At 48.7% G+C, this 26,829-nt stretch overlaps 1 protein-coding gene across 5 annotated transcripts in view; it reads right to left on the bottom strand.

Annotated features, from left to right (window-relative positions):
• DNAH2 (dynein axonemal heavy chain 2) overlaps positions 1–26,829 on the bottom strand; it is a 121,786-nt gene that overhangs the window by 58,892 nt on the left and 36,065 nt on the right. For all 5 annotated transcript variants that reach the window (XR_004179334.1, XM_031657344.1, XM_031657346.1 and 2 more), the window contains exons 15-36: positions 22,103–22,249; positions 20,688–20,844; positions 20,215–20,454; positions 19,726–19,914; positions 19,398–19,545; positions 18,414–18,606; positions 15,631–15,831; positions 15,389–15,545; positions 14,225–14,399; positions 12,992–13,155; positions 11,451–11,612; positions 11,243–11,346; positions 8,781–8,937; positions 8,549–8,631; positions 8,255–8,435; positions 7,717–7,855; positions 3,595–3,812; positions 3,248–3,349; positions 2,454–2,579; positions 1,681–1,791; positions 633–821; positions 90–193 (exon numbers count right to left, since the gene is read on the bottom strand). Coding sequence is in view for 4 of the 5 variants with exons in the window: in XM_031657344.1 (XP_031513204.1) it covers positions 90–193; positions 633–821; positions 1,681–1,791; positions 2,454–2,579; positions 3,248–3,349; positions 3,595–3,812; positions 7,717–7,855; positions 8,255–8,435; positions 8,549–8,631; positions 8,781–8,937; positions 11,243–11,346; positions 11,451–11,612; positions 12,992–13,155; positions 14,225–14,399; positions 15,389–15,545; positions 15,631–15,831; positions 18,414–18,606; positions 19,398–19,545; positions 19,726–19,914; positions 20,215–20,454; positions 20,688–20,844; positions 22,103–22,249 (3,447 nt within the window). In the remaining variant the exon portion in view is untranslated. The remainder of the gene's footprint in view (positions 1–89; positions 194–632; positions 822–1,680; positions 1,792–2,453; positions 2,580–3,247; positions 3,350–3,594; positions 3,813–7,716; positions 7,856–8,254; positions 8,436–8,548; positions 8,632–8,780; positions 8,938–11,242; positions 11,347–11,450; positions 11,613–12,991; positions 13,156–14,224; positions 14,400–15,388; positions 15,546–15,630; positions 15,832–18,413; positions 18,607–19,397; positions 19,546–19,725; positions 19,915–20,214; positions 20,455–20,687; positions 20,845–22,102; positions 22,250–26,829) is intronic.

The following is a 26,829-nucleotide window of genomic DNA, read 5'->3' as shown; positions in this document are numbered from 1 at the left end:
TTGAGGACAGAACCGGAGTCAGACTCCCGGAAGCTTCTCAGCTTCTGCTGCCCCCACCCCAGCCACCTCATTCATCCCACACGGCAGACCTGTCCGTCAGGGGGGTGATGACAAGCCGGCCCGAGTTACCCAGGTACTCATAACTATACTGAAATTGCGTGTTGGTCTGGCGGATCATACAGTCATCAAGATCCTGGGGAAAACAGGGCAGAAAAAGAGAGAGGTGGGTTTAGGAGAGTTAGAGCTGGGACAATGACTGAGAGTGGGGCTCAGAGTTGCCAGGGAGGCTGCAGTGAAGGGACTGGGGGTTCCCTTTTAGAGTTGAAAAGCGGAGTGGTTTATGAGCAAGATGGAAAATGGGTTTCATATTGCACGTCCACCCCAACCCAACGCAGCAGCTGCCTGGAGTGTTTCTGAGTCCTGTTCAAGTGACATTCATAATGAGCCCTGACTGGGACAACTGCTTGCCACTCCTGATTGTGGGGAGGAGATGGGAGGAAGAACTGGATTAGGGTACTGGGACAGGACTAAGGGTTGGCTTAGGATATCCTTGCATTTACAGAACATGGATGCAATAAAAGCATTAGGATCCATTTTACGGTAAGAGAGTGGGAAGTTGGCCCATCTGGCACCTTCTCCCAGTAGAACCGAAGTTGGCTGAGCCAGTCAAAGGAATTGACATCCATAAGTCCACTCTTGTAAAGCTTCTCCAACACATCCCGGGCATGAATTTCTATCGTCACCAGAGCCACAATTTTAAGCCGCATGATCTTGGTCAAGTTCCCCCTGATAGCTTCTGAATACTTATTCAGGATTGACACCTGTGGCATGAGGCAGCAGGGAAGAGAGCAGACAGAGCAATGTTGCCAAAGCCCGATCACCCCTCACCCCCACCCAGCACCGCTTCCAACCCGGTGCTGACCCCACCTGCTGTAACTCCTGGTAATTCTGCTCCACCACGGACTGCCCGCACTGGACTTCCATCATAAAGCACCCTCACTCTGGCCCTTTTCCACCAGCTCACCTCTAATTCTGACTGCTTCCTCCCTGCAATTCTAGCTCCAGACCTAGCCCATACTTGCAGAGCACCCACCTGCTTTTTTCTTTTCTTTTCTTTCTTTTCTTTTCTTTACTTTTTTTTTTTTTTTTGAGACAGAGTCTCACTCTGTCGCGCAGGCTGGAGTGCAGTGGCGAGATCTTGGCTCACTGCAACCTCCAACTCCTGGGTTCACGCCATTCTCCTGCCTCAGCCTCCCGAGTAGCTGGGACTACAGGCACCCGCCACCATGCCTGGCTAATTTTTTGTATTTTTAATAGAGACGGGGTTTCACCGTGTTAGCCAGGATGGTCTCAATCTCCTAACCTCGTGATCTGCCTGCCTCGGCCTCCCAAAGTGCTGGGATTACACATGTGAGCCACTGTGCCCAGCCTTTTTTTTTTTGAGACAGAGTCTTGCTCTGTTGCCCAGGCTGGAGTGCAGTGGTACGATCTCAGCTCACTGCAGCCTCAACCTCCTGGGTGTGCCACCAGCTAATTTTTGTATTTTTTGGTAAAGAAGGGGTTTCACCATATTGCCCAGGCTGGTCTCGAACTCCTGGGCTCAAGTGAGTGGGCTCCTCCCACCTCTGCCTCCCAAAGTGCTGGGATTACAAGCATCAGCCACTGTGCTCGGCCTCCCACCTGCTTCTTCTTCATGACCTTGAGGATTTTCTTGTCTCCCCGCTCCTTCGCTGTCAGCAGGCACTTGGTGACATCAGCCGTCCACTGGATCTGACTGGCAGTGATCACCATCTGAGGATGTGCAGAAGCCATGTCCCAAAGCCCTGTCCTCGGCCATCCACACAGCCCAGCTCCCAAGTCCCAGTTATTTCAAGAACTGTGTGCCTCTCCCAACTGCACCCAATCTGCTCTGAAAGATGGGACATGGGCCTCAGGTCAGGAGCTAAGGGTCCAGCTTGGATGACCAGAGCCACAGCCCAGAAAGGGGGGTAAGAAACCACATTGTGTGAGACTCAAGATTCTGTCTTTCCACTGGCCACCTCCTTTTAACTCCATCTTTTTAACTCTATCTTCTTGTTCCCTCATTTCTTCATTTCTTTCTTTTTTTCTTTCTTTCTTTTTTTTTAAATTTTTTTAATTTTTTTAGATGGAGTCTTACTTTGTCACCCAGGCTGGAGAGCAGTGGCACGGTCTTGGCTCATTGCAACCTTCGCCTCCTGGGTTCAAGCTATTTTCCTGCCTCCTGAGAAACTGGGATTACAGGTGTGCATCACCACACCAGATAATTTTTTGTGTTTTTAGTAGAGACAGGGTTTCACCACGTTGGCCAGGCTGGTCTTGAACTCCTGACCTCAAGTGATCTGCCCGCCTCGGCCTCCCAAAGTGCTGGGATTACAGGTGTGAGCCACCATGCCTGGCCCCTTGTTCCCTCATTTCTGTTGACCCCAACTCACCTGGCCAGCCCACTCCTTCACCCATTTGTCCCTCTTGTTGAGGAACTTCTTGAGGGCCAGGCGGCAGTTCCGGAGAAGGTCCCGCAGGGTCACCCTCATGGTCCGTTCCACATCGCTGAGCCAGGACTGGGGGGAGGTGGGAGAATAGGGTAGCTCAGCCTCAGGGGCACGGCCAAGGTCTTCCACAGGGAAGGCACTTAGGAAGCGGCACTCCGGGGCTTTGTACCCAGAGAAAAGCAGGAATGGGCAACGGCTGGCTTGGGTCCCTGAGAGAAATGGAGGCTCTGAGGCAGATGGTCTGACTTTCAGAAGGAAATTTCAGTTCAGAGCAGAGATGATCATTGTCAGGAATGGCAGGTGGGAGGGGAAAGAGTGACTATCGGCCATTTACAGAGATCTTCTCTCCTCATGGAGCCAGGTGAACTTTCTTTTTTTTTCTTTTTCTTTTTTTGAGATGGAGTTTCACTCTTATTGCCTAGGCTGGAGTGCAATGGCGCAATCTCAGCTCACTGCAACCTCCGCCTCCCAGGTTTGAGCGATTCTCCTGCCTCAGCCTCCTGAATAGCTGGGATTACAGGCATGCGCCACCACTCCCGGCTAATTTTGTACTTTTAGTAGAGATGGGGTTTCTCCATGTTGGTCAGGCTGGTCTGGAACTCCCGACCTCAGGGGATCCGCCTGTCTCAGCCTTCCAGAGTGCTGGGATTACAGGTGTGAGCCAGCGTGCCTGGCCCAGGTGAACTGTCTGCAGGAAGAAGAATCAGCTAGGTCCTCAGACCCTCACCACAACTCACCTCCACAGGCCCTTCTAAAAGTACTGAGTGGAGGAAATCAATGTACTCGCCGTCGCCGGAGAACATTCCCACAGCTTCCCATTTGCTGCTGGACCCTCCAACCTGCAGAAAACAGAAGCTGCTCAGAGCCTGGCCGGCCCACACTTGGTATCCGCCTAGAAGTACTGGGGCCTTTTGAGGGTAATTACTGCTCCTCTCCCCTCCTCTCAATATTACCAATTCGAAGAAGTTCTATCTCCTGAGAATCGAGAATCATTAATTAACATGGCCCTCCTGTTGGGAGGGCAGGGTCCCTTCCAAAGCCTTTCATACCCACCCACCATCTCATTGTGGCCACTTCTACCGACCTTCTGGATTCTCAGCAACTTGATGTTGTCAAAGCATTTTTTGAGGTGTGGCTGCACAGCCTCTGGGTTTCGGGACTGGCCCAGAATCTCCAGTAGGTCATCATTGGACAAGAAATAGAAGCGGGGGAAAATATGTCGCTTGGTCTCTAAATACATATCCAGAGACTTCTGAATATCTTCCAGGATTGTGTTCATTTCTGTCAATGTGTCCAGGAGGCCTGGGAAGAAGCGCGATGAATGCCATTTGATGGCCTTCTTTCCACTGCCCTGGGGGGATCTGGATGCCCCAACTCTGTGTTCTTTGCCAGCTCTTGAGCAGTGGGGCACAGACTGCCATGAGGGTTTCTGGACGCAAAGAAGTATCCCCAGACCCTCTATCATGCTCATTCCATTCTCTCCATTAATTCATGACTCACTATTCATTATGCACTATTGTACAGGTTACTGTTTATGCATTAATGATACATCATATATGACTTCATTAATTTTTTTTTTTTTTGAGATGGAGTCTCGCTCTGTCGCCCAGGCTGGAGTGCAGGGGCCGGATCTCAGCTCACTGCAAGCTCCACCTCCCGGGTTTATGCCATTCTCCTGCCTCAGCCTCCTGTGTAGCTGGGACTACAGGCGCCCGCCACCTCGCCCGGCTAGTTTTTTGTATTTTTAGTAGAGACGGGGTTTCACCGGGTTAGCCAGGACGGTCTCGATCTCCTGACCTCGTGATCCGCCCGTCTCGGCCTCCCAAAGTGCTGAGATTACAAGCTTGAGCCACCGCGCCCGGCCATGACTTCATTAATACAGTAACTTCCCCTTATCCACAGTTTCACTTTCCATGGTTGCAACTACCTGCAGACAACTGTGGTCCGAAAATACTGAATGGAAAATTCCAGAAATAAACAATTCCTAGGTTTTAATTGCACACTGTTCTGAGTAGTGTGATGCAATCTCTCACCATCCTGCTCTGTGCCCCAGGATGTGAATGATCCCTCTGTCCAGCGTCTCCACGCTGAAGAGGTTCCCTGCCCGTGAGTCATTTAGTAGCCCTCTCGGTTATCAGATCGACTGTTGTGACATCACAGCAGTGCCTGTGTTCAAGTGACTCTTATTTCACTTAATAATGTAAGCAAAAGTGCAAGAGTAGTGATGCTGCCAATTCAGATACGCCAAAGAGAAGCCGTAAAGTGCTTCCATAAAGAGCTTCCTTCCTTTAAGTGAAAAGGTGAAAGTTCTCAACTGAGGTTGCTGAGATCTACAGTAAGAATGAATCTTCTGGCCGGGTGCAGTGGCTAACACCTGTCATCCCAATACTTTGGGAGGCCGAGGTGGGCGGATCACTTGAGATCAGGAGTTCAAGACCAGCCTGGCCATCATGGTGAAATCCCATCTCTACTAAAAATACAAAAATTAGCCGGGCGTGGTGGCAGGTGCCTGTAAGCCAAGCTACTCGGGAGGCTGAGGCAGGAGAATCACTTAAACCCAGAAGGTGGAAGTTGCAGTGAGCTGAGATCGCACCACCGTACTCCAACCTAGGCGACAGAGCAAGACTCCGTCTCCAAAAAAACAAAAAGAATCTGAATCTTCTATCTGTGAAACTGTGACAAAGGAAAAAGAAATTCATGATAGTTTTGCTGTCACACCTCAAACTGCAAAAGTTACAGCCTCGGTGCATAACAAATGCTTAGTTAAGATGGAAAGGGCATTAAATTTATGGGAAGCAGACACAAACAGAAACATGTTCTGATTGATGGGAATTGGGTTCAGGACTATCTGAGGTGTCAGGCATCTACTGGGGGGTCTTGGAACATATCCCCAGTGGGTAGCGGGGGACACTGTATAACACACCCACCGAAGAACTTGGAGGTCCATCTTCCTTCATTTCCCAAAGGCAAAAAAAGAAAATAAGGGCTGGGGGAAGAACTTAGGGATCCACTGGCCCACCCAAGAGCTTCTGAAAAGTAGAGATTTCCCTCTATGTACACAATCTAGCAAGCTAAATCACTTCAGATACATGTCATGTGCACACAGTGAAAGAAATCTACAAGGACTGGGGTTGCCAGTGTCCCTCATGTCACAGCAAAAAGAGTTCCAGAACAGGCGGCAGAAGACTCCCAATCAAACAGTAGTTCTTTCACTTACTGGCATGTCAATTCACCTCATCGAGTTTTGACCCCTTTGTGTATAAAATGGCAATAAAATCCATCTCAAAAATCAACGTGAGGCCAGCGGTGGTGGTTCACGCCTGTAATCCCAGCAGTCTGGGAGGCCGAGGCGGGTGGATCACTTGAGGTCAGAGAGCGAGACCAGCCTGACCAACATGGTGAAACCCCATCTCTACTAAAAAAAAATACAAACGTAGGTGGGTGTGGTGGCACACGCCTATAATCCCAGCTACTTGGGAGACTGAGGCAGGAGAATTGCTTGAACTGGGAGGTGGAGGTTGTAGTGAGCTGAGATCGCGCCATTGCACTTCAGCCTGGGCAACAAGACCGAAACTCCGTCTCAAAAAACAAAAAAAAAAAACCAATGCGAGTACTAATTGAAATGTATTCACATCGGTGGCTTCTCAATAATGTTAGTTTCCTCCCAGCCTACAGCCCCATACCTCAGGTCTTGATTGATTTTCCCCATGTCTTCCTAGTTTCTAGCTTTCTGAAGAAAGGAGGGACACTAGTGAGTGTGACTCAGAGGTAACCCTCATGCCTTCAAACACAGGGTCTACAGGCTGTTGGGTCCTGTGAGTGCAAACCTGAGTGACCCCCGGAGATCACAGGCAGACTCAGTAGCCGTGGACAAGATGGATTTATTCTGTGCATTCAACAAAGGGATCATTGTTTTTTTGGCTTTGCTTATAAACTGTTCCGAAATATAATTCAATCAATTATTTCAAATAATATCAGTCATTATCATTCAACTTTGCATATCATAACTTTTCATGTTTACCTTTTATCAGAATAATTAAAGTTATTTTTATTGATGTGTATACTGAAGGCTCTTGGAAAAATGAAGCACTGTTAAGACTAGCCCTAGGTAAAATGAAGAGGTCCTTTGTACCCCCGCCAGAATTCTTCACCACAGGATGCCCATTCTAGATGCCCGTTGTCAAACCTGACTCCCTGATTCTCTACCCCAGTCTCCCCCAGTCAACCAGCCCTCACTATGTGTTCATCTTACCATGTGTTCATCCCTTTCTTCCCCGTACCCTACCCCATCCCATGGCTGAAGGCTAATCTGCTAAACTAAAGTCAATGTAGGCTGGGCTCAGTGGCTCACACCTGTAATCCCAGCACTTTGGGAGACTGAGGGAGGTGGATCACCTGAGGTCAGGAGTTTGAGACCAGCCTGGCCAACTTGGTGAAAGCCCAGCTCTACTAAAAATTTAAAAAATTAGCCAGAGGTGGTGGCACATGCTTGTATTCCCCAGCTACTTGGGAGGCTGAAGCAGGAGAATCGTTTGAACCCAGGAGGTGGACAGTGCAGTGAGCCCAGATCGCACCACTGCACTCCAGCCTGGGCGACACACAAACCTCCGTCTCAAGAACAAATTTTTTTTAATAAATAAATAAACTAATCTGACTGATTCCATATCCCATGCTCTTAACCACTACATTATTATACTCCACGCAAATACTTGTTTTTTTTTTTGTTTTTTTTTTTTTTTTTTTCTTTTCTTTTTTTTTGAGACGGAGTCTCGCTCTCTCGCCCAAGCTGCAGAGCAGCGGCGCGATCTCGGCTCACTGCAAGCTCCGCCTCCTGGGTTCACGCCATTCTCCTGCCTCAGCCTCCCGAGTAGCTGGGACTACAGGCGCCCGCCCCCGCGCCCGGCTCATTTTTTGTATTTTTAGTAGAGACGGGGTTTCACCGTGGTCTCGATCTCCTGACCTTGTGATCCACCCGCCTCGGCCTCCCAAAGTGCTGGGATTACAGGCGTGAGCCACCGCGCCCGGCCGCAAATACTTGTTGAGTTTAATTTATGGAATTGTGATCTAATGCTTAGAAGAGGTGATGGAGATGGGACATGTTATGAGAGCTGGGGGCATCAGTCTTTTTAATCAATGAAACATGCAACCATGACCAAGCAGAGTGCCTGCCGAAGCTGTGTCAGGGCAGCAGCCCTGGAGCTCTGACCTGGGTAATGGGTGCTCCGGAGAGCATTGTTGTCCTTGTTCATCCTGTCCATGATGGCTTTCCAGTTGCTGTTGACCTGGTCAAATAAGGCCGATTCATTGGGCAGCTGCTTGCGGATGTCTTCTCCTAGGAAGATATTCTGAGGGGGCCAAAAATTGGGGTGAGAGGCCACTTCTTACACACTCTCCACCCTCTGCTCCCTGTTCCCAGATCGTGGGTGACAGTTGAGTAGAAGATACAGAGTGCCAGAAGTCAAAGGCCAAGATGCCCAAGTTCTACAAGGAAAGTTGGAAGTCGGGGGCCAGGTACTTGGGTCTAAGAAGAAAAATGGAAGAAAAATCTAGGAAGAAGAACAAAAACTTGTTAGGGAGGGAATCTAAGGTGAGAGGTAATACCTAAGAATCAGACAGCTGGGTCCTAGATGAAGAGTGACTTTAAAGGTAGGAGAATGAGGCTGATAACACGGCAAAATCTAGGTCTTAAGCAAATGAAGGAGGAAAAGCAGGAAGCAGGAAAAGCTTGGGCGCTGAGTCCTGACCTCTAAGTACATCCACTGGCGCTGCACTGTGAGAATCATCTCAATAACCTCCAAAATGAGGGAGAGGCAGCGTTCCCAGTGATCCACATCCTTCTCAAAGGCCTTGACAAAGCGAGATGCCTTCATGGTAGACAGAGCTACCTGGTTATCTTCCAGCGCCTGGAATATTTCTTCTGTACCTCTGGGACACAAGGGGTCAAAATCATAGCCCATCCCCACCTGCCCAACCTTGGCCCCACGCTGCAGCCCGGGTCACACAGCCCCCTCTTCTCCTGGAGCCCCAGCTCCCCTAACCTGAGCCGATGATGGCCTTTATCCTTGTAGGGTACTATGTCGAGCTGAGTCACATCCCAGGTCTTGGCAATGTTTTGTAAAGCCTGTGGAGAGAAATTGGGGGACACAGCAGTCAGGTATCTCTTCCCTAAGGGGAACAGGAGCTGAGAGGCATCATCAGATGATGAACAGCTGGAAGCCTGTGCTCCAGGAGGTGCAGGAGGTGTGGGAGCATGGGAGAGGACGGTTGTACCACTTCTATAGCCAGTTCTTTAGTTGCTGAAGCAGAGATCTCCCCAATTTTCTCCACGTGCTGATCCATCCCAAGCTCCACAATCTGCTCCAAGGTGAAGCTTTCAGATTCCTGATCAAACTCCCGCTGGATCTCATCCCTGACCTGGTCCCAGTGCCTGCAGCCAGGAACAGGAGGGTGTGAGGTCAGGAGCGTTACCATCACTCCCAGTGCTGTCACCCACTGGGACACTGTGATTCTGCGTAGTTATTAATTCACGATTCAACTCATTTTGCTAATCAGGCTCGAAGATGCAATCTTAGGCACCATGGGGAATACGAAGATTGAGGTGAGACCCTCCAGGAGTGGATTATCTGGAGAGGGAGTTGAGGCAGGTGCGCCCACAAAACACACAAAGAATCACCGCAAGTTTACTCTAGATCTACACTGAGTAAAGGCCTTACATGAAACATCTCATATCATTCTCATGGCTACTCTATAAATTAGGAATTATTATTATTCCATTTACGGATGAGAAAACTGAGGCTTAGAGAGGTTAAGTAATGTAAGCAAATAAAGTGGTTAGGTTATATATAACCGTATAACACTTAATGGTTTCGGCATTGCCAAAAACATTATACTGGAAGAAAGACAAAGAAGTAAAATTATTTTCTCTTAAATGGATAGATCATTATTAAAACACCATTTATAAAAATTACTTTATTTTTATAAATCTATCCCCAGGCCGGGCGCGGTGGCTCAAGCCTGTAATCCCAGCACTTTGGGAGGCCGAGACGGGCGGATCACGAGGTCAGGAGATCGAGACCATCCTGGCTAACACGGTGAAACCCCGTCTCTACTAAAAATACAAAAAACTAGCCGGGTGCGGTGGCGGGCGCCTGTAGTCCCAGCTACTCGGGAGGCTGAGGCAGGAGAATGGCGTGAACCCAGGAGGCGGGGCTTGCAGTGAGCTGAGATCCGGCCACTGCACTCCAGCCTGGGCGACAGAGCGAGACTCCGTCTCAAAAAAAAAAAAAAAAAAAAAAAATCTATCCCCAATGGCTCCAGATACATTCTCTACCATATGATAAATTCCGACGGATTAAAGGAGTTAAACCTGAGAAACACAAAGCATTAGAAGACAGAATGAAGAGGATGTATTTGTAACTTTGGGATAGGAAAGGTCTTCCTAAACAAGGCACAAAGGCAAAAACCATACAGAAAGAAAGTTATACTTTTGGTTACCTCAAAATAAAATATTTTGTATAACAAAAGACATAAGGCGGGCCGGGCCAGGTGGCTCACGCCTGTAATCCAAGCACTTTGGGAGGCCAATGCGGGTGGACCACTTGAGGCCAGGAGTTCAAGACCATCTTGGCCAACATGGCAAAACTCTATCTCTACTAAAAATACAAAAATTAGCCGAGCATGGTGGCGGGTGCTTGTAATCCCCGTTACTCGGGAGGCTGAGGCACAAGAATTGCTTGAACCCGCAAGGCGAAGGTTACAGTGAGCTGAGATCACAGCACTGCATCCCAGCCCGGGCAACAGAGTGAGACTCTGTCTACCTCCCAGAAAAAGAAAAAAAAAAAGACATAAGGCTTAGTCATGATAGACAACTCCCTCTCAGACAGCGGGAGGCCCCAGGGCAGGGGGCAGAGAACAAGAGTCAGCAAGGCTGGATGACCTGAGACAGTGCAAGAAGCAGAGGACAGTGGCAGGCTTGGTGTCTGTGCCACATGTTCACTGAGCACTATTCGCAATAGCCACGATGTGGAATCACCCTGAGTGTCCATCAAGCGATGAATGGAGGACGAAAATGTGGTGCATATATACAGTGAAATATCTTCAGCCACAGGAAAGAAGAAAATCCTGTCATTTGCAACAACATGGAAGAAGCTGGAGGACATTTTGCTAAGCGAAATAAGCCAGGCAAAGAAAGACAAACACCGCGTGATCGCACTCATATGTCATATGTGAAGTCCGAACAGGTTGAACTCACTGAAGCGGAGTCGAATGCTGGTTATCAGGGACTGGGGGTGGTAGGTGGAGAGTTGGGGAGGTGTTGGTCAAAGGACACAAAATTTCAGTTAAACAAGAGGGATGATCTCCTGTACATTGTGGCAACAATGGTTGATAACAATCTATTGTACACTTGAAAACCACTGAGAGTAGTTTTTCAGTATTCTCACTACAAAAAATAGGTATGTGAGGTAATGCATATGATAATTAGCTCAATTTAGCCATTCTGCAATGTGTACATATTTCAAAACATTATGCTGTACACCATAAGTGTATGCAATTTTCATGCGTCCATCAAAATTAAATGTTTGTTAAAAAGAGGAAAGAGAAAAAGACATACATTTGTGGACAAAGGGGAAGAGAGAGCTGTGAACACCGTGGAGAGGAGAATGGGAGGGACCAGGTGGTGGCGCAGGCCAGCGGGGCAGAGTGGACACCCGGGAGCAGAGGGGCAGCCTCACCTCTCTCTAAGGGCAGGGTTCCGTAGGTCTGAGATGAGAGGCATGGTCCTCTTGAACTGCTCTATTTTTGAGCGAGTGGTTTCAATAATTTCCCAGTTTCGGTCCTGAGCAAAAGTTGGGGGCATCAGAAGACCCGACGACCTCCCTGGGAATAGACCCTGATCCTCCACTAGCTTCTCTTCCGCCTCCCTGCCCTGTTTCTCCCCACCTTATACTCTTTGGCTAATCTTGTGAGGCGACGAAACAGCCCGTGGGCCATGGTCTCCATGGTTTCGGTCTGCAGGGTCAGGAACCGGCCAGTCTTCCACTCATTCCAGTTCTCCTCCCAGTCTCGTGTGATCTCCCAGACTTGCTGGAGGGCATCGAGCTCCTACAGAGCAGAAAGGCGCATTGCATGAAGTGGCACCTGCCCTCCTCCTCCCCGACGGACGCCCAGGCCCTTCGCTGCTCTCGCTCTGTGACGCTTTCCCTCTAGATAATACAGCGGCCTCCTCCGTCCACATAAATTTCTCCACTCTGTCGCCTTAAGAGCTTATCAAGGAACAAGCACAGGAAAAGATCCTCAATGTCATGAGTCATTAGGAAAATGCAAATCAAAAGCTCAGTGAGATACCACTTCACACCCGCTAGGATGGCTAGAACCAAAAAAAAAAAAAAAAAAAAAGGTAAATAAGTGTTGGCATGGAGATATGGAGAAATAGGAAGCCTTGTACACTGCTAGTGGGAATGTGAAATGGTGCAGCTGCTGTGGAAAATGGCTTGGCAGCTCCTCAAAAAGTTAAACATAGAGTTTCCATATGATCTAGCAATTCCACCCCTAGGCTCACACCCACAAGAATAGGGAACAGGTGTTCAGACAAATACAAGTCCACGCGTGTTCATGGCAGCACTACTCCTTTTAGCTAAAAGGTGGAAATAACCCAAATGTCCATCAACTGGTGAATGGTAAACAAAATGTGGTAAATTCATACAATATTCAAATATGAATATTCAGCCATTTTAAAAAGTACTGATCCATGCTACACCATGGATGAACCTTGAAGACATTATGCTAAACGAAAGAAGTCAGATTAAAAAGGCCACGTATGATATGGTTCCATTTGTATGAAGTGTCCAGAATAGGCAAATCACACACCTGGAAAATAGGCTCATAACTGACTGGGGCGGGGGACGGGGGATGGACTTGACTGCTAAGGGGCAGAGTTTCCTTTAGGGTAATACAAATGTTTGGGAATTAGATGGAGGTGGTGTGAATCACTAAATGTCACTAATTGTTCACTTCAAAATGGTTAATTTTGGTGGGGCGCCGTGGCTCACACCTGTAATCCCAGCACTTTGGGAGGTTGAGGCAGGTGGATCAGCTGAGGTCAGGAGTTCGAGACCAGCCTGGACAATATGGTAAAACCCCATCTCTATACTAAAAATACAAAAAGTAGCCAGGCATAGTGGTGGATGCTTGTAATCCCAGCTAGTCGGGAGTCTGAGGCATGAGAATCGTTTGAACCCGGGCGACAGAGGTTACAGTGAGCCGAGATTGCACAACCACACTCCAGCCTGGGCAAGAGAGCAAGACTCTGTCTCAAAAAAATAATAATAATTAATTTTGTTGTGTGAATTTTACCTCAACTGAAACAAAAGCTCCTCGTGAGCTCCTCTCCCGTCCCACTGCCTTTGTGGGTGCTAAGGACCCATTATCCTGTCCCTGCCCCTTATCGACAGTGACCACAGGGTCCTCGCTCAGCACACCACCTTCTCCAGGTTCTGAAGGTCCTTAGAGGGTGGCTGCTCGATCTTGAAGATGCCCAGGTTGGCTCGGAGACTGTTTTCCTCTTCCCGCATGGCCATCAGCATGGCCCGCACTTGTGCGATCTGGTCTAGGGCAGACATGTGTCCCACGTTGCTGGTGAAAGGGCCTGTGGAGGATTCAGGATGAAGCTCAGCTTCCCGCTCACGTCTGGCAAGGACAGCCACGGCTCTCCTATCTCTTTGTGGGCAAATCTCACCTCTCTCCTCATGTGAGAGAGGGAAGAGAAGGAGAACAAGAGGGAACGCATTGAAAGAATGATGGTTAATCTTAGCAAAAACTTCTAAATGCGGCTTGAGAGTCAGGAACAGATGGAATACGAAAGTCGGGATAAGAAAAGTAGAAATGGGCCGGGCGCCGTGGCTCACACCTGTAATCCCAACACTTTGGGAGGCTGAGATGGGTGGATCACGAGGTCAGGAGATCGAGACCATCCTGACTAACACAGTGAAACCCCGTCTCTACTAAAAATACAAAAATTAGCCGGGCGCGGTGGCGGGCGCCTGTAGTCCCAGCCACACGGGAGGCTGAGGCAGGAGAACGGCGTGAACCCGGGAGGCGGAGCTTGCAGTGAGTGGAGATCGCGCCACCGCACTCCAGCCTGGGAGACAGAGCGAGACTCCGTCTCAAAAAAAAAAAAAAAGTAGAAATGGGGGTTGGTCGCGGTGGCTCACGCCTGTAATTCCAGCACTTTGGGAGGCTGAGGCAGGCGGATCACAAGGTCAAGAGATCGAGACTATCCTGGCCAACACGGTGAAACCCCGTCTCTACTAAAAATACAAAAATTAGCCAGGCATGGTGGCGCACGCGCCTGTAGTCCCAGCTACTCGGGAGGCTGAGGCAGAAGAATCGCTTAAACCCAGGAGGTGGAGGTTGCAGTGAGCTGAGATCGAGCCACTGCACTCCAGACTGGCAACAGAGAGAGATTCCATCTCAAAAAAAAAAAAAAAAAAAAAAACAGAAAGAAAAAAGAAAAGTAGAAATGCTATGAGCTGCACCTGTGCCCAAAACGAGAGCCACTGAGTGTCCTCCTCCTTTCCTCCTGAGCGGTGGCTCTTCCTCGCCCCAGCACCCACCCTCCGCCTCCCCTCCCTGTTCTCCCTTCCCAGGACCTGGGCTTGGAAGGCGGGGTCTCTAAACAAAGCCTAAAGAAGCGGGAGAGGTGTATCAAGTAGTACCTTTGAATTCGAAATCTTCCAGAAGCGTATGTGCTTTCTTCTTGAAGTCATCTGCCGAGTGGATCAGGCCTGTCTTGAATTTCTCCTTGTATTTCTTCAGCATTTGCTCACTGTCCAGCAGAGTTTGTTGGAAGACAACCCATTCCCCATTGAGACTGTCCAGCATCTCCAAGACCTGGGGGTGTCAGAGAGTGGCAGATGACCAGGAGCAGGAGGTCTGCCCTCTCATAAAGGCTTTTAAGGACTCTTTTCTGATCCTCCAGACCAGAGTCTGGGGATGAGTTTTGCACATGTGACAAGGCCTAAAAAAGTCAAAGTGTGAGGTGCTGGGCCTAAAAGAAACCCTGGCCTGGTGTGGTGGCTCACGCCTGTGATCCCAGCACTTTGGGAGGCCAAGGTGGGAGGATCACTTGAGATGCCTGTAGTCCCAGCTACTCTGGAGGCTGAGGTGGATCACTTGAGCCCAGGAAGTTGAGGCTGCAGTGAGCCATGATTGCACTACTGCACTCCAGGCTGGGGAATGGTTGGAGGCCCTGTCTCAAAAAAAAACAAAACAAAAAAAAAAAAAAACAGTCTCAAAGCTGTCTGTCTGAGAATGAGGCCAAAACCAAAAAAAAAAAACAAAAAGTAAATGCAGTAAGTAAAACCAGCTGGGTGCAGTGGTTCACACCTATAACCCCAGCACTTTGAGAGGCCAAGGTCAGCAGATTGCTTGAGTTCAGGAGTTTAAGACCATCCTCGGCAACAAAATGAGACCCCATCTCTACAAAAAATACTAAAATCAGTCAGGTGTGGTGGCATGCACCTGTGGTCCCAGCTACTCGGGAGGCTGAAGTAGGAGAATCACTTGAGCCTGGGAGGCAGAGGTTGCAGTAGGCCGAGATCGTACCACTGCTCTCCAGCCTGGGTGACAAAGCCAGACTCTATTTAAAAAAAAAAAGAAGAAGAAGAGGAAGAGGAAGAGGAGGAAGAAAAAGAAAAGAAAAAAAAGGAAAAAGAAATCCAGAAGCTAAGTAAAGGTATCGTTTGAGCTAGCTTTGGCTTTCAAATCTGGAGTCTCCTCCTCCTGTCACTTCTCTACTCTCCCTGAGGACAGCCAAGGGCCTCCCCTGCAATCTGCCGCTGATACGGGTTCCAAGTAGACCAAACACCACAGGAACTCACACTGTCCTCGACTGGCACCTCGTACTTTTCAAGAATGGCAAATTGCTCGTGTATGGGAGGGATCTGAGTCTCCAGGTTGGCCAAATCGTGCTGCAGGGTATCCATGAGCTGCAAGCTGACCCCCAGTTCCTCCAGCGTCTGGGGAGGGCGGCTGATTCTGAAGGTGGGCAAAGGGAGCTCTAATGAGTGGAAGGCCCAGGGCCTGCCCCTGGCCCCTTCCTGCAGGGCGCCCCAGCCCGCACTTCTCTGCATTGTCCTTCAGGTAGGTGTGCAGCTCCAGGAGACGCCCAGCAGCCATCTCCCTCAGCAGAGTCGTGAACTTGTTCTGCCACTCATTGCAGTGCTGCACCAGGGAGAACTTGAGGTGCGAACAGTCCAGCAGCACAAACTGGATGTTGGTGACGGTCTCCTCTTTCTGCACATTATTAGCAACTTCTGTGTAGCTGCAAGAGCCCCGGATCCCAGCTAGAATGTCGTTTTCTTCACAGACATGCCCCCTGTCCCAGCACGGGCTCCAGGTCTCATTTCCTTCCACCCATATCTGGGCAGCAGTTCTAGAGAGTTCTTCTACTCCCAGGCATCCCTCATTCCAATCTGCCCCAGCCATGCAGCTGTGACTGTCATTTTCCCAGTCACTGGCTATAAGATAGCTGTCAAACTTCTTAGTCTGGCATTCAAAGCTCTAGAGTGAGGCCGGGCGTGGTGGCTTACGCCTGTAATCCCAGCACTTTGGGAGGCTGAGGCGGGTGAATCACAAGGTCAGGAGTTCAAGACCAGCCTAGCCAACATGGTGAAACCTTGTCTCTACTAAAAATACAAAAATGAACTGGGTGTGGTGGCGGGCGCCTGTAATCCCAGTTACTGGGGAGGCTGAGGCAGGAGAATCACTTAAACCCAGGAGGCGGAGGCTGCAGTGAGCCAAGATGGCGCCGCTGCACTCCAGCCTGGGTGACAGGGTGAGACTCCATCTCAAAAAAAAAAAAGCTTTAGAGTGGCACAGATCTGGGTTGAGTTCACCCTGTGCTGCTTCCTAGTTCTATGACCTCAAGCAGGTTTTGTTTGTTTTTTTTAACTGTGAGCCTTGGTTTCCTCATCTGTAACACAGTGATAGTAACAGAGCCTGCCTCACAAGGTGGTTGGGAGAATCCACCTGGATGCTGCAGAGCCCCTTTGCGTTCTTCCTTTCCTGTGCCTACGCTGCAGATCTCACTCTGCAGGGTGAACGTGCTCATGGACTCACATCTTTATGCCTTTGCTCATGCCATTCCCTCCATGTGGAATGCCTTCCCCACTGCCCATCTCTGCCTGTTGAAATCCTATGCAAAGTCCCTTCCTCCAGGAAGCCTTCCCTAAAATCCCTAGCTGGAAATCCTCTCTCCTTCCATTGAACTGCCCTGGCATGTTATATCCCTTCATCATAGTACTTACCACGGTGCAGCTGTGTAATAATACAGTACATGAGCCCACAGCTGCAGCCTACAAAGTGCTTTCATGTATCTTTAATCATTTCACAAGGTTCCAAGGTAGGTAGTATAATATCTGTTTCACAGAAAACTGAGGCCCAGAGAATATAGAAAACCTGCCTAAAGTCACACAGCTAGTAAGTGGCACAGCTGCGATTCCAAGTCTTCTCGTGACACCACGGCCACCGCTCTTTCAGCTGTACTTTTATCTTCCTTACTACTCTAGAGCCCTCAAGAGGAAAGAACTTGCTCATTTCTTTTCTTTCTTTTTTTTTTTTTCCTTAACTCCTCATGGCCCATACAATGCATGTTTATGGAATGTTTACAGAATGAATGAATGAATGACCAGAGGCCCATAAAAAGATGTGAGTTAAGATCAGAAATTAAGGCCGGGCGCGTGGCTCACGCCTGTAATCCCAGCACTTTGGGAGGCTGAGACGGGCGGATCACAAGGTCAGGAGATCGAGACCATGGTGAAACCCCGTCTCTACTAAAAATACAAAAAAATTAGCCGGGCGCGGTTGTGGGCGCCTGTAGTCCCAGCTACTCGGGAGGCTGAGCCAGGAGAATGGCAGGAACCCGGGAAGCGGAGCTTGCAGTGAGCCGAGATCGTGCCACTGCACTCCAGCCTGGGTGACAGAGCGAGACTCCGTCTCAAAAAAAAAAAAAAAAGATCACAAATTAAGATCTTCTAGGCCAGGCATGGTGGCTCACGTCTGTAATCCCAGCACTGAGGGAGGCTGAGGCGGGTGGATGACTTGAGGTCAGGAGTTTGAGACCAGCCTGGCCAACATGGTGAAACCCCGTCTGAACTAAAAATACAAAAATTAGCCAGGCGTGGTGGTAGATACCTGTAATCCCAGCTACTCGGGAGGCTGAGGCATGAGAATTGCTTGAACCTGGGAAGCAGAGGTTGCACTGCACTCCAGCCTGGGTGACAGAGTGAGACTCTGTCTCAAATAAAAGAAATTTAAAAAAAAAAAAAAAAATTTCTTCCAGAGTGAGCAACATAGAATCTCTACAAAAAATTTTTAAAAAAAGAAAAGAAAAGAAAAGAAAATTATCCAAGCATAGTGGCATGTGCCTGTGGTCCCAGCTACTCGGGAGGGTTAGGCAGGAGGATCGCTTGAGCCCAGGAGGTCCAGGCCGCAGTGAGCTATGATCACATCACTGCACTTCAGCCTGGGCAATGACAGAGCAAGACCCTGTCTCAAACAAAATAAAACAAACAAAAGAATCTTCCATTTAACTCCCATCTGCCTTCTTAGAATAAAAGGGCTCATTTCTTTCATCTTCCAGATCTCTGGAATTTCCTTTTTCCCACCAGGCCCTGCCATCCTCCCCTAGACAACTGCTTTTCACCTAAATCGTGTCCAGCTCTTCCTTGATCTCTACCCCTTGAGAAGCAAAGGTCCAATGTCCTAGGTCTTGTTCTTTTCCTGTCGTTGAGGACACATGTCGTCCTCAGCCCCACCACCTGCTTCCAAAGACTCCAGGCCCAGGCTCCTCCTCTAGTGCTGTGCCTCCTACAGACAGACTTTCAGTCCACCCTCACCACTCACCGGGCAATGTCGGCATCAAAAGAAGAGACAGGTGGGTTGAGGCGCTGGTAGCGACGAATGAAAGAGTCCTTGTTGATCTCCCATATCTCGCGGTACATGTCCCAGGTCTTGAGGTAGTTCTGCAGCAGGCTCGCGTTGTTAGTCATGCCGCTGCTGATTTGGGTCTGGATCTTCTTGATGTCCTCATCTTGCTCTTCAAAGGATCAAGAAAAATGCTTCTCACTGACTTCCACCCCAACCCAAGTTCTGCCTGGGCCCTGCCCACTGCTCCAGACCTTCCACTCCAAAACCAGCTTCCCAAAGAAATACAGCTCAAACATGCACGTTAGAAGGTAAAGGAGTAGGCAGAAAGTAAAAATGTGACTCTTAATGGATCTGATGTCTTGCCTGTTGGTATCTAGGCCTCTTATAGCCTAGTCCCAGTCTCAGTCCCAAGCTTGTCTTTCCTCATCTCCCATTCCAAATCCCAAATCCCATGAGCATTGGTCACCTAATCTCAACCCCCATCCGTGCCCCTGCTCCCTTCCCCAAACTGGCCCCCCTGCTATTTTTTTTTTTTTTTAGATGGAGTCTCACTCTGTCACCCAGGTTGGAGTACAGTGGCATGATCTCAGCTCACTGCAACCTCCACCTCCTGGGTGATTCTTTGCCTCAGCCTCTTAAGCAGTTGGGATTATAGGCACCCGCCACCATGCATGGCTAGTTTTTGTATTTTTAGTTGAGATGGGGTTTTGTCATGTTGGCCAGGCTTGTCTCGAACTCCTGACCTCAAATGACCCACCTGCCTCGGCCTCCCAAAGTGCTGGGATTACAGGCATGAGCCACTGTGCCCAGCGGATCTGGTCCCTTGACCTGAGTTTTCCCCAGGTCATGGAGGTGACTGGCCCAGTACGTCTGGAAACAGCCCCGGTCTCTCCTCCTGGCCTGGCCCACTCGACAGCCTCTGAAACCCTGTGCCTTGTGCCCTCCCCGTTGCCCACTCACCTACAACTGTCTGAATGGGTTCACGATGTAACTTGCGCTTGGTGAGAATGTCAGGGAGGTGGCGGAAGACAGAGATGGTGGAAAAGAGGTGGTTGCCAATGTCATTGACCACACCTGCCAAAGTCTGCAGAGTGGGTGAGAATTCCACCTGTGAGGAACCCAGTGGAGAGGGAGAGATAAGCCTTAGGACTGGGAAGGTCACACACTTCAGCAGCAGGTCTGAAGGCCACAGGATAAAGTCAAGGCCAAGGACCAAGTTTAGGAATTAAGGGAAACTGACAAATAAGATGTAATGGTTTTGAGATTTTGGGGGCAAAGCGGTTCCTACCTGTGCCACACCTCCTTGCATATCATTCTTCAAAATGACAAGGACTTGGAAGAGTGGGTTTGGGCTGGTCTTTCCATCCCCGTTGATAGCCTTGGATAGTTCTAGCAGTGACCACTTCACATTCAGGCGCAGGGCATCCTCCATCATGCGGTCCAGCCGAATCGTGTACAGCATCCACTGCTGCTGAATCTGATGGGACGGAGGGAGGAAAAAGAGAACTTTTCAGGGAAGACAGTGCACATCCTGGGAAATGAGATTTCAACAGGGAAGGAAACAACTTGGTTTAATGGAAAGGCAGGACTCTGGGACTCTGAGTCCTAGAGGAAGAGGTGTGAGGACTGAAGGTCGGCTGAGTCCAAGACTAGAGCACGATGTTTGAGAAGTACACACTGGTAAAAAGAAAAAAGGGTCGGGAGCAAGAGAATGGCCTGATGAAACTGGGGGACTGTGGTTTTTCCAACCACAACATTCTGACCACAGGAACCCTACCTCAGGACCATCATTCTTGAAGACCTCATAAGAGTTGGCCATGATGGTCACCACATCCTGGTGCAGGCTCATCAATTTCTGCTGTACAGCTGCCCGGTGCTCTCTTTGGTCCTCTTCAAATTCCAGGTCCCTGTATACCCGTTTGCCACTAATGCGTACCAGCAGCGTCTCTGACATCTCTTGGGCTCGCCAGCCAATGGTCAGAGTGGATGCCTTGAACTCATTCACAATCATCTGCACCTAGAGTCAGGCCCCACCATGGGGGAGTTTCAGCTTGGGAAGAGACCATCTGGACCTCATTCTACCCTCCCACTTGTTCTCCAGCTAGACTGGATGACACACAAAAAAGTCCTTCCCAAAGCAAACTTAATTCTTTTTACACTACTCACAGGTTTCCCAATCTCTATGCAACACTCGAGTATAAATGACCCATCAGCCTTGCAGACCTTTAGGGTCTAAGGACCACGGCCCACCTTGCTGGCATGTATACGGCACTCCGTGATGAAGAAGGCACTGGCCCCCTTCAAGGCCCAGTGCAGTTTCTTGAGTCCCGGGTGGATCTTCTTATCCAGGAACCGAATACGCTCTTTGAAAAGGGCCTGCTCATCTGGGGACAGCATGGCAATAATCCTGTGCGTAAGAGAGGCCTGGTAGCCAGAGGGAACAAGCCCTGAAGATCTTTCCTCCACATCAGGAAATGGTGGAGAAATCTGAATGTTTCTAGACCACTAGTCTAGATCCTAGATCCCAGATCCTAGACTAGTACTTCCAAAAGAACTTTTTGCAATGATGGAAGTGTTCTCTTAGGTTGGTGCAAAAGTGATTGTCATCTAAGTAATGGCAAGAACTGCAATCACTTTGCCCCAAGCTAATACAATGTGTGCTGTCCAATATGGCACCCACTCATCACATATGGCTATGGAGCACTTGAAATGTGGCCTGTACCAATGAGTAATTGAATTTTGAAGTTTATTTACTTAATTTACATGGAAATAGCCACATGCAGCTAGAGGCCACCATGTTGGACACTGCAGTTCTAGACACTCAAACAAGACTGCTGGTTGCACCTCCTTGGACTTTAACTGGGCTGAGAAAGTTTCCTGCTATGGTCTGTATATTTGTGTCCCCACCAAATTTGTATGTTAAAACCCCCACTCCCACAGTGATGGTGTTAGGACCTCTGGGAGGTGATTAGGTCATAAGGGTAGAGCCCTCATGAATGGAATTAGTGCCCTCATGAAAGAGGCCTAAGAGAGCTCCCTTGTCTCCTTCTACTATGTGAGGACACAGCAAGAAGACAGCCACCTATGAACCAGGACGCAGGCCCTCACCACACACCAAATCTGCTGGCGCCTTGCTCTTGGACTCACCAACCCCCAAAAGTGTGAGAAACAAATGTTTGTTGTTTATAAGCCAACTGGTCTATGGCATTTTGTTATAGAAGCCCAAACAGACTAAGACAGTACCTAACCCAGAACAAAGCCTCACTCCAGAGAGAATACCAAGGCAGTCCAGAAACTGAGGCAGGGATGGGGGCAGCAGGCCTTAGTTCAATAAGTCATGTTATTCTGTGCACATAATCCTAATACCAGCCCGTTTCATTCCTAGAGAAGTGGCCCAGAGCTACAATATATGTGGTCCAAGTGCCCTATGGGGTACGAGGGGACCTGATTGACTTTACGCTCCACCCTGCAGCTAGAAGATAAAACTACAAGGGGTAGGAATAATGGTAGAGCCATAAGAGTGGGAGACCCTTGTTTTTTTTTTGAAAGGAAAAAAATGTAGAGGACAGAAGTTGCAGAAAATGGACAACATCACAGGGCAGATAAGAGAAAAAGGAGGAATCAAATAGCATCTCGAAGGGCTGCAGTGAGGACTGGAGCTCTACCTGTTGTAGTCTCTAGCAACAAGTAGCAGATTTTCACGCAGAATGCGCAGGTCCTCGGCTCGCTCGGCTACGTTCACCACGTAATGGGGCGTCTCAAACAGCAGCCGCTCCCAGTAGTCAATTTCCACAAAGAGAATCAGAAGGAACCTTTGAGAGAGAGAAGCCAGGCAGTGAGGGGAATGCACAAGGGGATAAACTAGAGGAACAACCGAGCAAGCGGGAGAGGCTGGGACACACGGGGAAATGCCGAGACAAGAAATGAAGCAGAGGCCTGGTGTGGTGGCTCACGCCTGTAATCCCAGCAGTTTGTGGGGCCGAGGCAGGCGGATTACTTGAGCTCAGGAGTTTGAGACCAGCCTGGCCAACACGGTGGAATCCCATCTCTACAAAAAAAAGTATAAAATTGGCTGGACTCGGTGGCTCACGCCTGTAATCCCAGCACTTTGGGAGGCCAAGGCGGGCGGATCACAAGGTTAGGAGATCGAGACCACGGTGAAACCCCATCTCTACTAAAAATACAAAAAATTAGCTGGGCGCGGTGGCGGGTGCCTGTAGTCCCAGCTACTCAGGAGGCTGAGGCAGGAGAATCGCTTGAACCCAGGAGGTGGAGGCTGCAGTGAGCTGAGATCTGGCCACTGCACTCCAGCCTGGGCGACCTGGGTAACAGAGACACTGTCTCAAAAAAAAAAAAAAAGAGATACCAGGAAATTTTAAACTGCATTTGAAGCCTTCATCTTAAGTTTTCTTTGCCACCTCATATCCAGTGGTCTCTTCTTTCCTATTCCAGCTGCCACTCCCATGCTGCGCCCTGAAGCTTGCTGTTCACAACCGCTCTATCTGAGACAGCCCACTCAGACCTCCTGCTCCCAGGGCCCAGCTTCCTCCCTGCATCCCAGCACTGGTCCTCAAGTTCTCCCAGCCTACTTATTTTTCAGGCCACTGACCCCTGGCCTTTCTTCCTGTTAACCCCTACCCTACTTCACTTCCTCCTCCACAGACCTTGCTATCCTTTATTTTAACCACTCTCTTGCCAATTCTCACTCACTTTGTCTCATTCTTTAGTCTAAACCTCCTGACAAAACGCCAGTGCTGGCTAAATCTGACTGTCCTCACCTTGAGCCCCTGTGGGAAAGGCTGGAGAAGGTCACATGACCACACAGCTTGGCACCACTATGATTCACGGTTGCCTGTCCCACATGGGTTCTCCAGGCTTTTGTATTTTTAGTAGAGATGGGGTTTCTCCATGTTCGTCAGGCTGGTCTCGAACTCCTGACCTCAGGTGATCCGCCCACCTTGGCCTCCCAAAGTGCTGGGATTACAGGCATGAGCCACCACGCCCGGCATGCCTGTAGGTTTTAACATCGTGGTGGACTATACCCCACGCACTTTTTTCCCTGGCTTCTGGACCACGGTCCTCTTTTCTACCCTTCCTTTCAGTAGGAGTATCCTCCTCTCTCCAGCACCCCATGTAAATATCATTCAGCTAGGCGCTGGGGACACAGTAAAAAATCTGCTTTCCTTGCGGCTCCCTTCAATGTGGACTCCCCAAGGTTCTTCACATCCAGCACACTCCCCCTTGGTCATCTCCTCCACTCCCACAGCTTCGGCTGCCTTCCAAAAGCTGATGATCCCCAAACCTGCATGGCTAACCTGGGCTCCAGGCTTGATTGTGCAACTGTCTACTAGATAGCTCTGCCCTGCCTGCTCATCCACAAGCACCTCAAACTCAGTGTGTCTAGAAACAAGCACATCATCTTCTCTAAACTTGGAGCTCCTGTCTCAGGGAAGGGCACCATCCCACCACCTGCACCAGAAGCATGCATCCTTCCTTGGCCTCACTTTCCGACATCCAACCTCCTTCTGTTTTCAATATGCTAAAGCAAAGTTCAGAAATTCAGACACCTACCTCCAAGGCAAGTGGCTCAAGTGTGATCATAAATGGCAACTGACACTTGGCCTTAAAGTTGAGCTGAAGAGGGCATATGCTCCCCCTAAAAAAGCCACACTCCACGCTCCAGGCGGTTGTTGCCATCTGAAAATGTGGGCCCAGTGTGGCTGCATTTTCTGATTTTTCAAGAGAGGCCAGAAACTGGTTTTTCATGTAAAATCTCCTGAATTTTAAGTGCTAACAATTCACCTGAAAAATAATTATTCAGTGGGCAGTGGGGAGAGGCTTTAGGACTTCTGGCAATCCTTGACATGGCATTTTGTATTATTTTATAATGATTCGTTAGTTAAACTGAACACACAATTTTTTTTTTTTTTTTTTTTGAGATGGAGTCTCGCTCTGTTGCCCAGGCTGGAGTGCAGTGGTGTGATCTCGGCTCATTGCAAGCTCTGCCTCCCGGGTTCACACCATTCTCCTGCTTCAGCCTCCTGAGTAGCTGGGACTACAGGTGCCTGCCACCACGCCCAGCTAATTTTTTGCATTTTTAGTAAAGATGGGGTTTCACCGTGTTAGCCAGGACAGTCTCGATCTCTTGACCTCATGATCCGCCTGCCTCAGCCTCCCAAAGTGCTGGGATTACAGGCATGAGCCACCATGCCCGGCCTGAACATACAAGTTTTAAGTATATCTCTGTGTATGACATGTTTCATAATAAAAATGTTTTTAAAGGAAAAAAGATTTTAAACATATTTGTAAAAGTCGCTGGGTACAAAATTAATTTATAAAAATCAAAGTTCTCCATATAAAAACTGTAACTAGTTAGATATTATCACCAAGAAAAAGAGGCAATAACAATTAAAACAACAAAAATAAAATACCAAAAATTAATCAGAAATTGTGTGTGTGTGTGTGTGTGTGTGTATGTGTCTGTGGGTGTAAAATGACTTAGGGGGAAAAGGCAGGACTTCAATAAATTGAAAGAAAAAACACTGTTGGCCGGCCACGGTGGTTCACACCTGTAGTTTCAGCTACTTGGGGGGCTGAGGCAGAAGAGGATCAATGAGCCTGGGAGGTTCTAGTTGCAGTGAGCTGAGATCGTGTCACTGCACTCCAGCTTGCATGACAGAACAAGACTCAGTTTCAAAACACACACACACACAACATAACTATTCTTGGAAAGACTCAAAATCATAAACATATTCTTCTAAAGTTAACCTATAAATTTAACCAAATCTCTATTCCAGTAAAAATAGGAATGAAACTATTTTTGGAACTAAACAAATTGATTCTAAAATTCTTATGGGAAATAAATATTAAATATAGCCAGGAAAACTCTGAAGAAAGAAGAGTAATGACAATAATTAAAACAGTTTGGTTCTTGCACATGAATAGACAGATACCAGAATAGTGAATCCCAAAATAGACACAAATATACTGGGGAATTCGTTACTATAAAGACAGCAGTTCACTAAATGAGATTGGGTCAACTCTAAACGAGATGGCTCTAGCCATCTGGAAAAAACAAACAATGAAATACAAAACTCAGTTTGAATCTGCACCTCTTTCTCTACACCAAAATCAATTTCAAATGGATCAAACATCTAAATGTAGAGAATAAAATCATAAAATACCAGAAGAAAATATGCAATATTTTTGAAAATTAAAAAAAAAATCTTGGCCTGGTGTGGCGGCTCATGCCTGTAATTTCAGCACTTTAGGAGGCCTACATGGGTGGATCATTTCAGGTCAGGAGTTCAAGACCAGCCTGGCCAACAAGGTGAGACCCCATCTCTAAGAAAAATATAAAAATTAGCTGAGCGTGGTGACGTGAGCCTGTAATCCCAGGTACTCGGGAGGCTGAGGCAGGAGAATCGCTTGAACCTGGGAGGTGGAGGCAGAGGCAGTAAGCTAAGATCACACCATTGCACTCCATCCTGGGTGACAGAGTGAGACAGATTACGTCTCAAAAAAAAAAAAAAAATCTTGAAGAAAAATCATTTGAGGGCACGGTGGCTCATGCCTGTAATCTCAGCACTTTGGGAGGCCAAGGTCAGCAAATCACTTGAGATCAGGAGTTTGAGACCAGCCTGGCCAACCTAAAACTACAAAAATTAGCCAGGCGTGGTGGTGCATGCCTATAGTCCCAGCTATTCAGGAGGCTGAGGCAGGATAATTGCTTGAACCTGTGAGGCAGAGGTCGCAGTGAGCTGAGATCACGCCATTGCACTCCAGCCTGGGTGACAGAGTGAGACGCCATCTCAAAAAAAACACAAAAAAGGCCAGGCATGGTGGCTCACACCTGTAATCCCAGCACTTTGGCAGGCCGAGGTGCGTGGATCACCTGAGGTCAGGAGTTCGAGACCGCCCTGACGAACATGGAGAAACCCCATCTCTACTAAAATTGCAAAATTAGTCAGGCATGGTGGCGCATGCCTGTAGTCCCAGCTACTCGGGAGGCTGAGGCAAGAGAATCGGTTGAACCCGGGAGGCGAAGGTTGCGGTGAGCCAAGATCACGCCATTGCACTCCAGCCTGGGCAACAAGAGAGAAACTCCGTCTCAAAAAAAAAACAAAAACAAAAAAACAAAAACAGAAAAATAAAAACACACACACACCAAAAAAAAAAACAAAAACAAAAACAGAAAAAAACGGCCGGTCACGGTGGCTGCGCCTGTAATCAGCACTTTGGGAGGCCAGCGAGGCGAAGCCGAGATCCACAAGATCGGTGAGACCACGGTGAAACCCGTCTCACTAAAATACAAAAAAAATGAGCCGAGACGCGGTGGCCGAGCCTGTAGTCCCAGCTACTCCGAGAGCTGGGGCAGAAGGAGAATGAACCA

Source organism: Papio anubis, chromosome 17 (assembly GCF_008728515.1).
Source record: "Papio anubis isolate 15944 chromosome 17, Panubis1.0, whole genome shotgun sequence".
In the NCBI taxonomy this organism is placed as follows: Eukaryota; Metazoa; Chordata; class Mammalia; order Primates; family Cercopithecidae; genus Papio; species Papio anubis.
This window is presented reverse-complemented; position numbering and strand designations above follow the sequence as displayed.